Here is an 18,300-nt window from a genome sequence, read left to right as displayed (position 1 = left end):
AATATAGAGAAAGCTGAGAAGTTTTTTCATTTTTTTTAGATTAGATGACTGACTTAATATGACAGTACACTAGTTTATATTTGAACATAGCTAAATTATCTCAACATTAAACACAAATTAATACTTCATGACAACTGAGTATCATACATTATCATACATTAGAAAAGACCTTTAGTCCATAAAATAACTATATGAAAATATTCAGAAACAGGCAAACAAAAATAATAAAATGCATAATTTTATAAACAATATTGACAAATTTTAATGCTTTATAACAGACTATAACCATCTCCATAAATTTCTTGATAAACCTTTTTATTTACAATTAAAAAGTTAATAAAAATTTACAAACATTTTCGAAGATTGACATTATAAGTATGATTATATAATACTCGTACAATGTAATATGGATAAATGAATTCTTTACACTGATTATAATATTATTAATGATATGTATATATTAACAAAGAAAAGAAAGAAATTCATAATTACGATTATACGTTTATAATTTTGGCAATTATTTTTAAAAATATTTATTACATCCTAATAACCAAACATTTACATAGTTACATAAGATTAATTCTTGTTAACTAATATATTTTTTAACATTTTCTCATATTTTTTAACAACTATGAAATTAATTATAGATAGTTATGTATTGCTTCTTACTGTTTAAACAACATGGCAAAATAACTTAAATATATAAATACATTAGTTAGCATATTAAGCATGGAACAAACTAGCATAATCTTGTTATTAATGTATAATTATTTTTATTATAAAATTTATTTATAACCTAGATAAAAATGAAATAAATCTTTATAGAAAATATAAATAATAGAAGTAATGATAAATGTCTGTTTATTAATTACTCATTCATTGTATTTAATAAAATCAAAAACTACAAAAATTAAAACTTCAGGATTTAAGAAAACAATTGCACTAAATTACAAGAGATTTGATTCAATACATTAACTGAATTTATGAAAATTATTTTATAAACATTTTCTACAAATTTCAATAAAATTAACATAATCTAAAAAGATAAAATTATAAATATTGATTTATCCTAATAAAAATAAACAATTTATTTAATTACAATATTTATAATTGAAAAATAAAATAATAAAAATTATATGTTTATTTGTAATGAACAATTTTAACAACAATTTTCATTCAATAATTCCTAACAAAATATATTACTGCTGATTATAGTAATCAGTAATATAGTAATATGAACTATAAAGCAGAAGAACATGTCAGATTAATAACTACATCGGAGGCCCCCAAAAATGTTAGATGGTCATAACTGTTACAAATAACAATCAACTAAGGTCTGGACTATATATAATTACAATTTATTACACGGCTTAATTTACGTACTATTGAAATATTATAAATTTTGTTTGATTATTTTTTAAGGAAGTAAATACAATTATATAATTATAGATAATACATTAAGACAGAGAAGCTACAGTGGTTAAATGAATATGTTCTTAACCCAAAGATTTAATCTTTATTATCAAAAAATGTGAAAACTTGGTTCAAATTACATATATAAATGCTTGTTATTCCTACATAAGCAGTATTATTACTACATAATAAGCAGTATTACTATAAAAAAATACAAATCAGGCTATTCTGAAAGAAAACTTCTTTTCTTGAAAATCATACCAAAGTTATTTTTAAACAATATTAATCAAAATTTATTATAATAATAAATATGGTAATCAAATTAAATTTGCTTATTTTTTTTTTAATTATGAAAAAATTAGATGAGATATAATTATTAAAATTAAAAACCTATAAAAACACATTTTCAATTCTGTACAAAATTTGGCTTCTAGAATTTTAATTTACATAGAAATCATTCAAAAAATCAGAAGTGACAGAATAAAATTATCAACGAATTTAATTATTAAAAGCACAATTTATAAAATCTAGGCAAAATTAATAAAATAGTTTTTTAATGAAAGGATTTTGTTTATAATTTTCAATTAATAATTATATTATAATTAATTATTATTATATTAATTCAATAATATTATATTATAAAATATAATTAATTATATTTCATATTTATTATTTCAATGTTTCTATAAGCTCTTTTATTTTATTATTAAAACTGAATTCTTTATTATAGTTTTGTAATAAAAAGTTTTGTGTTTGTGTGTTGTTGTATCAATTGATCATAAATAATTGCAATACAAAAAAATAAATGAGCAATATAAATTTACCATAAACAACACATTAACAAAAAGATATATTCCCATAAAAATGTTAACATTAAAATAATAATAAGATTTATATAAACAAACATGAAACAAATAAAATTATTGAAAAATATTATAACATTACACTGAGTATATCACACATTATTGATAGTGTTACATGAAAATAACTGTAAATGTTCCTATTACACATAAATAGTTGTAATAATAATAGTAATATTATTACACATATCTTTCTTGCCTATCTTTTACCATTAAACAAAAAAGATGGAGAAAGAGTCTATATATCATATTACTCTGTTTATTCATGGTGAAAAAGCAACAACATTTTTAATTAATTTAGTCAGTTTGTAATGAATTATTACAGTCAAATTTAATCTATCAATAATAATAATAATAATAATAATAATAATAACAATAACCAAATAATTAATACCAAATATATTTATTCATTCTAAAGAAAAATTAATATTCGACTTAATAATACACACATACAAAAACTGTATTTCTTTGATATACTCCTCATTGGTTACTTCATACTTCTTAAAAATATAGAACATTAATAAAAGTTTCTTACACAATAATAAGTATGTACAATTGCAGTCTATATATCCTAATTACATACTTATACTGATATTTAATTCATAACTAGTGAGAACCATTAATAGTAGTTGCTTCCCATTTACGCTTGTGCTGATCAATACCAAAGCCTTCGTCATAATTACCTTTTACGATAAATAATTGTTTAAAGTGTGGAAGACAATACAATTGACCATTGTTAAGGGTATAGGTTTCCATTCTGTAACAAATAAGAAAAATAAAATAATTATTTTTAAAAAGTTACAATAAAACATAAGAAAGTAAAATTTGCTAAGGGAATTTCTGTTTTCAAAGGAAGACAAGAAATGTTAGAATAAAATTTAAAAATTCCAACATCTATACAACAGGCACTACAGCCAATCTAGGTAGTGTGTAAACAGTAAATCTGGATAACAGCAACCTTGGATAAATAAGGGCATAAACCTCATTTAATAACAGCTACATTAATATATTTTTAATTTGATAGATTCAGATTCAAACCCTGGTTAGGCCTGGTATTTTTCACATCCTACAAAATTTCCCACATTACATAAAAAAAGAAGTTGGCAAAGTATAGCATGATTTTTCTAACTACACCAGCAAAGTCTTATATAGCTTCTCACTGCATAATCTAACTGGAAAGTTTTTGCAATTCAAACATTAAGGATCTGACTTTTATTTTTATAACAACTTTATCCGTTTATAAAACTATAACAATAATGGAATATAACATGATTACAAAACTTTTTAGGTAACCTAATTTTTTAATGTTCTTAAGACCAAATAAACCAAATTCCAAGTTTCAAGGGTTAAAACTGATTTTTTAATTTTTGTTGAAACCCTGTTATTTTTTTTTAATTTCTCTGTCAAAAATGAAGAAATTAACCTGATTTTTGGAGAGTGTAATAATCTTCATGTCAATAAACCAATGTCTAGATTTTTGTAATTTGACCTTGAAAGGGGATGAAGAAAAGTAAAAAAAATGTTCAACACTGATTGTAAATTTTCCCAATCCTGGGAAATATTTAAAAACCATTTTTGGGTTTTTAATTCCAATTTTTTTAATTGGTGCAAAGGTATATGGAGCTGGGTAACCACATCGTGCAGGCAAAGCTGCGACGGGGAGCTAGTGTTAAATATTAAATAAAATTTACACTTATAACAAACATTTTAAAACATTATTGAAAGTGTAAAATATATTTTGGATAATTATACGCATTATAGATAAAAAATTCGCTTTGTACAAAGTTTTTTCTATGATGCCTCTGACTAAATACAAAATTTGTTTTTTCACAATATCCCCCAACTCCCAAATTTTGAAATGATATTAGAGCTAAAATTTAAAAAAAATGTTTTGGTCAATCTTGATGTATAAGCCCAAAATCAGTGCAACACATACACATGCATATGTGTGTGTGCGCACACACACACGCGTGCGAGAGAGAGAGAGAGAGAGAGAGAGAGAGAGAGAGAGAGAGAGAGAGAGAGAGAGAGAGAGAGAGAGAGAGAGAGAGAGAGAGAGAGAGTTTTTTTGTCTAAATAACTAGTTATATTCAAAAACATAAAGCTTTGCAAAAAACCTGATACCCCATTTTTGACGTGATCACCATATTTTCTCTTTCAATGTAGCTATTTTAGTTATATTCACTGGGAAAGTAAAACTGAATTATTTATCAATATTACTCATAAAATCTAAGATATAAGTTAGACACTTTTTAAATTATATCTGAAAATATTTTAGTAATCCCTAAATTTTAGTTTTCATTTAATTTTTCATTATATTCCCATATAAAATATTAAAAGTAAAAATTCACAACTAAACACAGCGAATACTATAACGTTAAGAGTAAATAACAAATGTAAAGAACGGAGTAAATAAGAAATGGAAATGGAACGAGTTGGAGCGTGGAATGTTAGAAGCTTAAAAAAGGTTGGTAGGCTAGAAAATTTAAAAAGAGAAATGGATAGGATAAATGTGGATGTAGTAAGAATTAGTGAGGTTCGGTGGGAAGAGGAAGGCGACTTTTGGTAAGGTGATTTTAGAGTAATTAACTCAGCTTCAAATAATGGGCGGCAGGCAGGAGTAGGTTTAATAATGAACAAGAAGATAGGGAAGAGAGTAGAGTATTTCAAAACGCATAGCGATAGAATCATTGTAATAAGGATAAAATCAAAACCTAAACCGACAATGATTGTTAACGTCTATATGCCTACAAGCGCCCATGATGATGATGAGGTACAGTGTGTATACGAAGAGATTGATGAAGCAATTAAACACGTAAAATGAGATGAAAATTTAATAATAGTTGGAGATTGGAATGCAAGCATTGGAAAAGGCAAGGAAGGAAATATAGTGGGTGAATACGGGCTGGGCCAAAGGAATGAAAGAGGGGACCGACTTATAGAGTTTTGCACGAAGTATAATTTAGTAATTGCCAACACCCAATTTAAAAATCATAATAGAAGAATATACACTTGGAAAAAGCCAGGCAATACTGGAAGGTATCTGATAAATTATATCATGGTTAAGCAAAGATTTAGAAATCAACTCGTTGACTGCAAAACTTACCCTGGAGCAGACATTGATAGCGACCATAATTTGGTGATAATGAAATGTAGATTGGGGTTTAAAAACCTGAAGAAAAGGTGTCAGATGAATCTGTGGAATTTAGAGAAGCTTGAGGAAGAGGAGGTAAAGAAGATTTTTGAGGAGGACATCGCAAGAGGTCTGAGTAAAAAAGATAAGGTAGAAAATGTAGAAGAAGAATGGAAGAATGTTAAAAAGGAAATTCTTATATCAGCAGAAGCGAACTTAGGCGGAATAAAGAGAACTAGTAGAAAACCTTGGGTTTCAGACGATATATTGCAGCTGATGAATGAACGTAGAATATATAAGAATGCTAGCGATGAAGAAAGTAAAAGGAACTATCGGCAATTAAGAAATGCTATAAACAGAAGTGCAAACTGGCGAAAGAAGAGTGGAATAAAGAAAAGTGTACAGAAATGGAAAGAGAAATGAACATTGGTAAAATAGACGGAGCATACAGGAAAGTTAAAGAAAATTTTGGGGTACATAAATTAAAATCTAATAATGTGTTAATCAAAGATGGTACACCAATATATAATACGAAAGGTAAAGTCGATAGATGGGTGGAATATATTGAAGAGTTATACGGAGGAATTGAATTAGAAAATGGTGTTATAGAGGAAGAAGAGGAAGTTGAGGAGGATGAAATGGGAGAAACAATACTGAGATCTGAATTTAAGAGAGCATTAAAAGATTTAAATGGCAGAAAGGCTCCTGCAATAGACGGAATACCTGTAGAATTACTGTGCAGTGCAGGTGAGGAAGCGATTGATAGATTATACAAACTGGTGTGTAATATTTATGAAAACAGGGAATTTCCGTCAGACTTCAAAAAAAGTGTTATAGTAATGATACCAAAGAAAGCAGGGGCAGATAAATGTGGAACATAATTATTTTCATTTTCATTTTCTAAACATGATCTTTTTTTTTAAATTCAAGAAAGATTTTTCATTATTACACGTGCAAGAATCTTGAAAAACCATTAATTTATCATAATATGCCTATTATGCTTTTAAAAATGCTTTCAAATAGTCAGATTTGTTATGAACTAATATTATTGTTTTTCATATAGTTATTCAACTATAATAGTTTCCCAATTAACTTTTACTCTTGAGTATTTGTGAATAAGAAAATATATATATTAGAAGTTGAATATATATTAGAAGAACAACAATGGGCAAGTTTGTTATGATGTTATACAAAGAGCTGACATGCGTAATAACTACAGAAATGTTAATTACTAAATGTTCACTACCTCACTACTTCACTACTATTCTAATAAATTTTGGGTAAATACTAAACTTCTGTGAAGTGATCAAAACTTCTATTATTTACCATTATAAATGGTATTATTAAACAGCAATATTAAGAACAGAAATAACCCAATTTCTTTAAAAAACAAACATTGAAAAAGAAAAATTGTTTCACAATTGAGAACTTTAGAAATGAAGTATTATAACACAATGAGCAAATATTACTTACAGAAAAACCCAAATTTGGTTGACCAATAAATTTCATGTTTATCCCGTAAAAAGTAATTAAGAAAAAATTATTTTCCTGCATTATTATTGGAACTTTTTATTACAGCACAAAGTATTCTAAAATATACACCAGTCATTAATAAAAAAAATAATCTACCTCAAAATACAGCCGCATTGTGTACATCTAAAACAAGCTTTATGAAATACTTTTCCATTTGTTTCCACTTTTTCAAGAAGATAGACTTTTTTCTCACATGCAGCACAAATACTTAAGGAATCATTTGACTGTTGTACCTGAAAAATAATTCCAGAATATTATAATAGTTTTATTAATGACTTCCATTTACAAGTGAATTGCAATGCTTTTAAGAAAACAGTTTAGTAAGATACTTGCTTATTAATAACAACATAACTATATAGTTTTCTTTCTAGGCAAATTAGTAATTAAATTCTTTTGACAAATTGAAGAGAATACTAGGAAATGAGGGGCAAGAAAACAAAAAATGGTTTGATAAAATAAAATAAATACTAGCTATAAACAAATGAAAGAACTTTAACAATGATAATATGGATTATTTCTTTTAAAGACTAAAAGTCATTTTAAATACTACAAATCAGCTGCCAGGAGATAAAGAACAAAAAAGCAGTCAAAAAATCATCAAGGAACTTTATATTTAAGTTGAATTATCTAAACACCTTACAACAGGAAATACCTCGATTAGAATTTATTAATTGTTCTGTTTTTTCTAGCAAATCCAGATAATATTAATTGTACCTGATCAACTACAATATATCACTAACTGACAAAAAGTCTAATAAACTAATGTAACAAATTCTCCTCACACTTAATTAAATTTAGGTCCAGAAAATTATAAAACAGCTATTTTAACAGCATATTAGCAAATGTTGCAACCATAACTCACATGATTTCATACGTTTCTCAGAAACTGTTTATTAGATTAGTCATTAACATAAGTTTCAATTTACTCTTAAAATAATAATAGTACTAAGCAATCCGTTCATGTCAATATTATGAAAGAAGTAAACTTAAAATAATTTAAGTGAGCCTAATGAATGAAGTGGTTTCCGATTACTTTTCTGCAACTAAATATTCTGTTGCACATCAATAAGCCAAGTATACAAAAATGAAGATGACATACAGTTGGCAATATAGTGAACAATTTTTCCTTAATTGAGAAAATAACCTTACTAGTAAAGGAATTTAGCCTAGCCCTCTCAACATCAATTAATAATGAATATATTATATCATGAGGTATTAGATTTCATGAGATTATATTGCACTAAGTTTCTTCGTCTGACATACATTATCTTTTTCTAACAAGCTAATGAATGTCATCATACCATGTGCATAATGTTTGCCATTAACACTCCTACTCTTTGGTTATAACCCAATGAGATCTCTAATTTAACTTTGTTCTGCCAACTACATCCTATATTTTATTATTATCTAAATCCTATATATCTAATACATCCTATATTATCTAAATTTTCTGTGATCTCTACTAAGGCCAGTACCCACAGTTTTTAAAATACCCCTCTACTAAGCACCTTCAACTACACCACATTCACTATTCAAATGTAAACACCTGTTTACATTCACTGTTGCCTCATACCTAGATGTTTTGCATATTCAATCATAAGAAATATAGATAGTGTATTAAATAAATTAATATACCAGTTTCTAATGTGCAACTACATGTTACAATAACATATATTTAAATGTAGGTATCCAATAAAGAAATAAAGAATGCTAAACATACTTCCAGATCAATCTTTAGAAAACACTATCCTCCATACATGTTCTGAAATTGTTAATAAATTTTTATTTTATTTTTTTTGTATGATTATACCAAAAAGTAATGAAGATAAAAGACAATAACCAATAAAAGTTCATACAAAATAAGTAATTGATGAATAAATCTCTCTGTCTTATTCTATCAGTTATTCTATACTCACCAACACTAACTATAATATGTAAAATTTTGTTATCTAAACATTCTGTCCTGATTTTCCCTTCATTTATTTATTTATTCTCCCTCCATAACAGTCATGTGCTCAAATACCCTATCAATTTTTTTTTCTTTGATCAAGAAATTCATTTTGTAGTGTGTGAAAAAATACCAAATCTGACAGGAGTTTGAACCTTAAAAGTTCCAGATATAAGGCAGAAATTCTACCATCACTTGCCATAGATAACAGAAAACTATTTTGTTATAGTATTTACAGTTTTAGGCTCATTAACAATTACTCATCATTCTTCTAATTTACATCAGAACTTACAAAAACTTATGTTGATTCATTACTATTACTACTAACCGTATACTACTTACTTTATTTCCAAGTATTAAAACTTCTGTTTTCACCAAATTTAAAACATCTCATTTAATAGGAAATAAAATTGAAATCTTTAATAGACATCTTGTTCAACAATTCAAGTTAATGCATTTGTTAGTAGAGGTACAAGGTTCAAAAATAAATGTAATATTTAGTTACAACTTTTGATAATTACTTTTTATAACCAGTTACAACAAAACTTTTATAGAATTATCTTCTAAACGTTCCAAATATAGCCAAAAAATTGTTACATTAAGGGTTTTTAAAGACTACATAAATAGTGATTATGATTAAAGTTACTATAAATATGTGAAATTCCATATGAGTACACTGAAATATAAAAATATTCCAAAGGACTACATACTTTTAATTGAAAACAATCTGCGATTGTAGGGATATACTCCTACCACAATATCCACATTTAACCATACATGTCCTCTCAGGAACATTAAATCACATAGAACGTAATTTGACTGTATACACAACATGAGAAACCAACACAAGTGCATTTTGTGACTGCATCTTAATGCCTAGAATATCCTTCTATCTCGTTTTTGAATTTCTTCAGTAAATTTAATGAAGAGAAAAATGTACAAAGTGAAGAGCATATATCACCAAAAACATTCCTTTACCATAAAAACTAATTGTAACAATACACATGATTTTTGTCCAAATTAAAATATTTCTTAAACAAAAATCCATATTTTCTAATTATATATTTTTTTTAATTAGATTTATCACTGAGAATAGAAAAACCCTTTGAGTCCTAGAAAGTATAACCTTTTCAATTAACTTTCTTTTTTTTAAATTATAGTGATATAAACTTGATAAATATTCTTGAACAAAGTAAAAACTACTCCGTAAATTATACAGACTGGCACACTTGCTGATTTATTCAACTGGTTTATTCACATCATTTGCTCAAGTCCCCTACTGAAGTACCTATGATGTGGTTAAAGGCCACCAAAGTCTGCAGAAAATACAAACATATAAATCAATCATAAAAATATATCTGTTAAGACTTTATCAAAAACCAGTTGGCAATGAAAATCATTTAAACTAAAACCTTTTAAAACAAACTTATATATTATGAATTATGTTTGCAATGTCAAATGATTTTGTTGCCCCTATTACCAATCGGCAAAAGCTGCTGGTATTCTCAATCTGACATTAGTAGAAGCTATTACCGGTAGCTTTTTTGTAGTGCAAACACCTCTTTTAGAGAACCTGATTAAAAACCACAGATTTAAATTGTGTTTTTTCATTAAGAATACTGTTGTGCATTTGTACATTTCATAATGTTCAACAGAGTTAAAGATTTAGTCGTTTTTGTAAATATGTAGAATATGTACTGCCAGCAACAATATCAGCCAGCTAGTGCCAGAGTAAAAATAAACACCAATCATTAAAGATGGCCACAAAACCAAAGTTACAATTTTTGAAAATTTTTTTATTTATTAAATTTGTTTTCATATATATAGTTTGAAAAGTTATTAGTTCTAAATAAACACAAATCAGACCATAAATAAGTTCACACAACAACAGTAACCACTTCAGAGACAGAAAACTTATTCACGCAATTTTCTTCAACATATTATAAAACAGAATACTCTAGCACAGTTCACAGTTCAACATAATTTATTTAATTAAAATACTTAATCTTTATTATTCAACAGACAAAAAAAATTAATTATCACAAACCCTTAATCATAAAACCTTATCAGTTTTGATTAACTTTAACAGAAATCTTACCAAAATCTAAAAAATAAATTTGATATAAAATAATGCTAAGATATTACAATTCCATTAAATAATAGTACTGGGCATTATAAACCACCATAATCAGTTAAAATTACAGATAGTTTATAAGGCAAACATTAAAAAAACTTACTAAAAAATTATTAGATTATATTTCACAGAAAGCATAAAAGATATTGTAGAATATTAAAGCTGAAAAAAGTAAAGTTAATTACTACAAAAGCTACTAAATAATTTGTCAGTTTATGTATTTTAAGATGTAAACATGTAAATGTTTTCTTAAACGTGTTTTTTAGGAACATTTGATTTATGCTACCGAGTTTAATTAATGAATATTATGTTTGTTTTTTAATTATCTGAACAATATTTTATTTTAAACAAATAAAATGAACGATTAAATTGAGGTAAGTAATGCTGACACATTCTTATTAAATGCTTTTGATACAATTAGTGACAAATTGATTGATGAATTAAATATTTTTATTTCCTTTGATAAATCAAAGAAGGATTTATTAATTAAATAACACAAATTTTTCATTGTTAAGTTGTAAGATACTGTCATAAAAACAAGAGTTGTTCAATAATTAAAGACAATAAATGCAGAAAAATTATTCATTCAACAGCAATGTAAGTAACACTACTTTTCAATATAATGTCTGACAATATTTAGGCTCTTTCTGTGAGATTTTTTACTCAAAAAGTGAAGTATTGTTCAACTAAGTGTGAAATATAAAAAATCTTGAGAGGACCAAACAGTAAAAATCTGGTCGAGGATTTGAAGGATATTCTCTTTGTTTTCTGGAACAAATTTGATCTAACAAGCCAGATCTACTCAGAATTCTGCTTGTTAATTAAAGTAACCAGTTGGCTGATAGAATGCAGAAGGAAATCCTGATATCAATGCGACTTTCAGCTTCTGTCTTATTTGAAAGAAAGATCTTGACAATAGCTATTGAACAATATCAGAAGGGATTAGAAAGAGCAAGTAGAGGATGGATCACAACAGAAGTATATGTGTAACAGACAGAAGGAGACTAATCTGAAACTTAATGGGTTAAATAATCAACTTAAGTAATTAACTTTTGTTATTAGATAGTCATTGGTAGGATTACTTCTCAGAAAGATCAATGTTATGGAAAAGCAAGCATTGGTATGTGGATCTATATAACTCAGTAGGATAAGCTGTGATTTCAGAAAGTATATTCTTAAAGCAAGTTTCTCCAGGACATTTACATAAAATATGTTTCACAAATTTTTCATAAAATTCATGAGGTAAGAGTACAGTTTTAATCAAAACTATGTTCTTTTAGTACAGAAAGATACAAGCTAAAAAAGTAGTAAAGATAGTCGAAGATAAATTAGAAGATCTTTAGAAGCTATGTGATATTAGAAAATGTGGAAAGTTTATTTGAAGTGTTTTAAGGCATATCAATTACATTATCCGCCATTTGACAAAAGAGATAATAAACTTTTAAATTTAGACAAACTTTACATAGTTAAGTAAAATTAAAAATTAAATTTAGTATAAAATTTAAGTGCATAAATGATCTAATAAGTTTCATTATTATACACAGTATATTTAAACATAATTTCTGATATTAAGATTTTTAACACTGAATAGTGTTTTGTTCACTTATGCAAATTTATATTACATCTGCACAACTAATTGTTTGCATTAAAATTACTCCCATCATTCTCAGACCACTGATGGGGCCAAGGTTCAATTTGGAGATAAGAGGTAGAAATTACTAAACAAAATTTGGAGAATACAATAAATATAAAATCATTTACTATACACTATTTGGTCACTAGATATAAGAATGGGTAATACTCTATGTAAAAAGATTTAAAGCTTTAAGTCCTAGGCATTTCTAAGTTTAGTTGAGTCTTTACAACTGATAACTTTTTTCTCCAAAGATAGTTATCACAAAAATTCCAAGACCCATAAACTTACTGCAGATCATATGACGTCAAGCTTCTATTTGGAAACGCTTTCTCAAGCTCTCTTCCAAACCTAATTAAATGTTTTTTTTCTTTCAAAAGCTGAATAATACACAGTCTTCACCACCAGTCACAATGTGCCACAAGCAGAAGATCCTTGTTGTTTTGATACACTTACAAAAACAATCTTGATAAAGATGATAAACTGAATATTTCTAATGGTTTATCCAATAATTATCCAAGGAAGAAAAAAATAAGAACTTCCAGCACTAATTAAGAAGACTTCCACAGTATTTCTAGCTGAAAGAGTAGAATCTTTACAGATGAAATTTGTTGACATTTCTGTGTAAATGTTCATAAACCAGTGACTAACTGGATACTTATAAAGCCTTTGTTAATTTCCAAGAAAAACCTTATAACAGCATGTACTTCACTATCAGACGCAGTCTGATTCAGTTCTTCTTCCATAAGAGTAGGCTTCCATGCTGATAAGATAGCAACAACACACAGCACAAAACAAAGCTAATATTGACCTCAAAAACTCAATGGACTCATATCTAAATGTCTGACATTATTCGCACAAGTTTCTTATTATTACTAATTGGTTATCATGATTCAAAACACACACAGTTATTAATCAGAAATAAGAAACTATATTTAAAATCAGACAAGTACAAAAAAATTATTAAAAAGGATAGCGAGTAATAACAATCCATTTTTAGAAATACTTTATTCCTTAATGTATACAGATTAAGATTATAAAAGAAAACATGAGATAATATATCAATGAAGTATAATAATATATAATATGAAATAGACATTTAAAATAAATTGTATTATTAATCAATACAATTATTTTTTAGTGTTACAGATAACAAATGTAACAAATATAATAAATATTTATATAATATATAAAATGCTTAAAACAAAATAGTATATTATTTTTAATAAATTTTAAAAAATGATTTAATGAGATTTTTAAAGATATATAACAAATGTTGACTAGTTACAACAATATGCCCACAGACATAGAAATATTAGAACAGTTTTTCACGATACAGCATCCAAACTATTGATCTATATATATATATATATAGATCAATCAACACTATTATCTTCACATAAGCAGCAGCATCATCTTGTCAACATCCTTTTAATTTTCTTAAATTACTGAAACATAATAAAGAAGAGATCCAAAAGGTTACTAATACATAATTTTTTTATTCAACTTATATATAATTCTTAACAGTAAAATAAATCATCATGATCTTCAGAAAACCAATAAAATCCTAACAATTTGCTTATAATGAGAGATAAAATTTCATATTTTCCAAATCACTGATGAAAAATTCATTAAGTGAATTAAATATTATCATTTTAATCTTAACTTCATAACAGCTTTACTTTTAAAGATCTGTTTTTATTTCTTTATAAACAATAAATAAATAATTTTCCAAACTTTATGATACATAAATAATACATAATAAGTAAATTATCAAAAATACATTACATTAATATAAAAAAAATAATCAGAATTGAAATGAACTGAAGATAGAATAAAGGGAAAAGCAACAGTACAGTGGAGGAATGAGTATCCCAGTTATAATAAAACAAGTAAGCAGAAAATTAATCTAAGTGATTAGAAAAGGGTCACAAGGTAGATGAAAATTCAGGGCATACCTAAAAAAACTTTGAAAACAAAGAAAATCTTTTATTTTAATACTGAATTTTTTTTTTTTTAACAAAATAAGAATTTCTGGTTTTCAATTCACTTTACAGTAATATAATGTAAAATAAATAAAATAAAAAGAAATTTAATAACACCAAGTATTGGCCAATTTTATAAAAGCAGCTGGGTTTATTGGCAATTAGATTCCTGTAATAATATACAGATTGATTACAAATTAAATATACACTTTCGATAGCTTGTAAAAATTTTAACTGGTGTAAGCGAATACAGCCAATGATATGATTTTACCGGGAATTTTTTAAAGTTTATGTTTGTATATCTGCTCTGCTAATGTCACAGACTGATGTGTCATGTTGCCAGTCAGAAAAGATTCCCGCTACTGCAGCAAAGAAAGCTTTTTGTGTGCTCAAATTAGCCAAAACAAGCTGCTACTGTCATGCAGCGACATTTATAACAAAATATGGTAAATCACTACAAACAAGAAAATCAATCTAAGACTGGAATAAACAGTCAAAACACAGGTTGTCTATGTAAAAAGAAAAGTGCTGGAAGACCTCCCATTTCAGAAGAACAAATTGATCATGTTCATGATGTATCAACATAGCCCAAGCAAATTAACTAGATCAGCAAGTTTATAATTGCAAATTCCTCGACTGACTGTGTGGAAAATGTTTAAAAATTATGCCTTAAAAATTAGTTAGTACAAAGTTTAAATGTCAATGATAAAGTTTTAGTAAACATTTTTGTGTGGAGTTGCAGGAATGTGTTGAAAGTGATGGCTTTTGAATGTACATTTCACATTAGTGGAAAAGTTAATAGACATAATGTAAGAATATGGGATACAGAAAACCCAAGATAAAGTTTACAACACATATGCAATTCCCCTACAGTGAAAAGCGTTTTGTGCTTGGTGTAGGGTGTACGGGCAGTTTTTTCAGAGTGACAGTAACCTTTGTTTTTGTACAAGATGGAGCTCCACTTCACTGGCACTTACAGGTCAGAAATTATCTGGATAAATGCCTTCCCAGAGGATGGATTGGCCATGTAAGTGAGGAAAACATGATGTTTAAGCATTAACCACTATGTTGTCCAGACTTAACGCCTTGTAACTACTTTTTATGGAGTTTACTACCCCTTTAACCTGTTGATATCAATGACTTAAAACAACGCATCACAAATGCTGTTGTTATCATGACCGGCATATGCTTGCACGTGTTTGGGATGAATTCAACTACATTGTTGATATTTGCCATGTTACAAACAGTGCACAGATTTATAAATAAAACTAATCAATTTATAAATTGAACATTTATAAATAAAAATTTAAAGATTCTATTTAATCATGTAAGTAATCATCTCAATTCTTAAATAATAAATTTTTAATAAAAGTGTGTAGTGAAAGTGTATATTTCATTTGTAATAATCATCACCTTGTTTTATACAACTAATAAATTCCCTTACAAAAGAAATTTTTTTCTACGTGTAGTATATATCTTTCACTAGACAATATAATATTGTAGTATGAATGTATATTTTACAAAAATTTGTATTTTTAAAATACATGTGCTCCTATTATCAAGCACATTACATCCTTCATAAAATTATCATTAAATAATGAATAAATTTAGTTTCTGTAAGAAGAATTTATAACTAAAGACCCAGAAAAGGCCATAAAACTGGATTTTTTGTAATTAACTGAAAAATAATTTGGATTCTCAACAAATTCTACCACTACTAATTTTTTCCATCACCACTCCCACTAACACACATTTTAGACTGTTAAGAGGATAACTGCAACTGCTACCAGTTAGAGCAGCCATCAGTACAAATGACCAACAGACTATTTACAACTTTTTTAAGCTTTTATTTACATTATTGTCCAAATGTTAATTTTTTTTTATATAATCAATTCTATATTACATATTTTTACAACAAGAGCCAATAATTATCACAAGTTTATACAGAATATTTCTGCATAATACAGTTCCAAGCTTCATTAGCCTTTTCAGAATGTTTTTAACTAAAGTAGCCGTCCTTTTCATGGGTGAGGGGGGAACCAGGAAAGGTTATAATAATCATTTGAATATTACAGAATAAAAAATTTCACTCAAAAGCTTATTGTTTTGTTTCTTAAATAAAAAATTAATTAAAAACTCGCAAAAAAGCCCGATTTAAAGAATTTGAAGCACTGTTAACAACACTGAAAAAGAAATAAGTCCATACTAGGAACATTTTTCAAGTAGCAATATACAACAAGAAAAAAAAATAACACAAAAAAAGATTATAAAGCGAACCATTAAAAATACATTGTATTAAAATAGATGTAAAACAACAAATACATAAAAAAAAATTAATTAGCAAAAATATAGTCACAAAACAAATAAAAAATTAAGATAAACAAAAATTTAACTGAAAATAATTCAGTTGGGTGGGTAAAGGGTTTCTACCCGTATTTGGAAATTATAACTGCAACAGAATGTAAGTGAATTTAAGATAATTTTTCAACAACTTTCAAAAAGTTTAAATAATTTCTCATATAAAATATACTTCATCAGATAAAATATACCAATTTTCTGTGCTAGTTTTGATCTCTACAAAACATCACATAAAAAAAAAAAGATTTTAAAACATTTCAAACCATTTATCTACAGGAATCATTTACATCACCACCGGAAGTCAAGATAAACCCATGCATTGGTATACCCAAAAGACAAATATTACAGGCTATTATAGAAATTGTGAAGGAGAGAATGGCCAAATTTACTGTCTCCTTCACAATTCATCAAAAGGTTTAAATGTTAAAACGTCAAAAGGTTTAAGTGTCAAATTATACATCTCTCATCAGTAGTACTTTCACAAAACATAATTCATTCTAAATTTGAACTGAATCAAATGACAAGTAATAAATTTCATAAACCACTTTATAAATATTAAAAGTATTTAAAGTTTTCATACCATTAATATACTAAAATAGGTCTGTTCTAGTAAAACCAAGCATTTCAAATAGAGTGTAGGAATTGAAAACCTATCCAGCAGCACTGACAAGATTATTTAGTGTGAGTTATTAACTAATTATATATGAATTAATATTCACAGCTTACTGAAACTATATTTGACAGTTGTAATTTTTCTCAAAAAATTCTGTTCTAAATGAAACAATATTTACAGAAACTCTTTGTAAAAAAAGCTGATGGAGACTGATGAATGAACCACATGTAGCATTATGATTATTGGGATAATTATTTCAAAGATAGTAAAGAGAAAGTCAAAAAATTGCTTAAACTTAAAGGTCATGGATTTTTTTATATCAATATCAATGTTTTTTCCAACCAGGTTAAATGATTTGCAGAAATTTTTATTTAAATGGTAATTGAATGAAAGAAAAATATTCCTCAAACATGAAAAATCATGAATATTATTTAACACTTTTAATCCTGCAAAGTAATTTTTTAAAGAATGAAACACCAATCATCTCTACCCTTCAAATTTACCTAGTATATGTCTTCAATTTAACTACAGTATACTTAAATATATAAATATATATCTTCGAAGACTATTATTTTCAATCAATGGAAGAGATATAGAGAGAAAATTATAAAATTAACTAATTTCAGGTTGATCTATACTATCCTTAAATCAGATCTTTTTCAGAATTCAGAGCTTTCTTCTGAGTCAATA

The 18,300-nt window shown here is 26.7% G+C and overlaps 1 protein-coding gene across 19 annotated transcripts in view; it reads right to left on the bottom strand.

Moving 5' to 3' along the window:
• Positions 1-237: 237 nt before the first annotated feature.
• The window catches only part of LOC142329075 (uncharacterized), a 459,789-nt gene continuing 441,726 nt past the window's right edge, over positions 238-18,300 (bottom strand). For all 19 annotated transcript variants that reach the window (XM_075373397.1, XM_075373398.1, XM_075373399.1 and 16 more), the window contains 2 exons: positions 7,036-7,172; positions 238-3,030 (listed from right to left, as the gene is read on the bottom strand). In XM_075373397.1, coding sequence (XP_075229512.1) covers positions 2,880-3,030; positions 7,036-7,172 — 288 coding nt within the window. In that variant the 3' untranslated portion in view covers positions 238-2,879. The remainder of the gene's footprint in view (positions 3,031-7,035; positions 7,173-18,300) is intronic.

The sequence above is a fragment of the Lycorma delicatula genome, chromosome 8 (assembly GCF_047948215.1).
Source record: "Lycorma delicatula isolate Av1 chromosome 8, ASM4794821v1, whole genome shotgun sequence".
NCBI lineage: Eukaryota > Metazoa > Arthropoda > Insecta > Hemiptera > Fulgoridae > Lycorma > Lycorma delicatula.
This window is presented reverse-complemented; position numbering and strand designations above follow the sequence as displayed.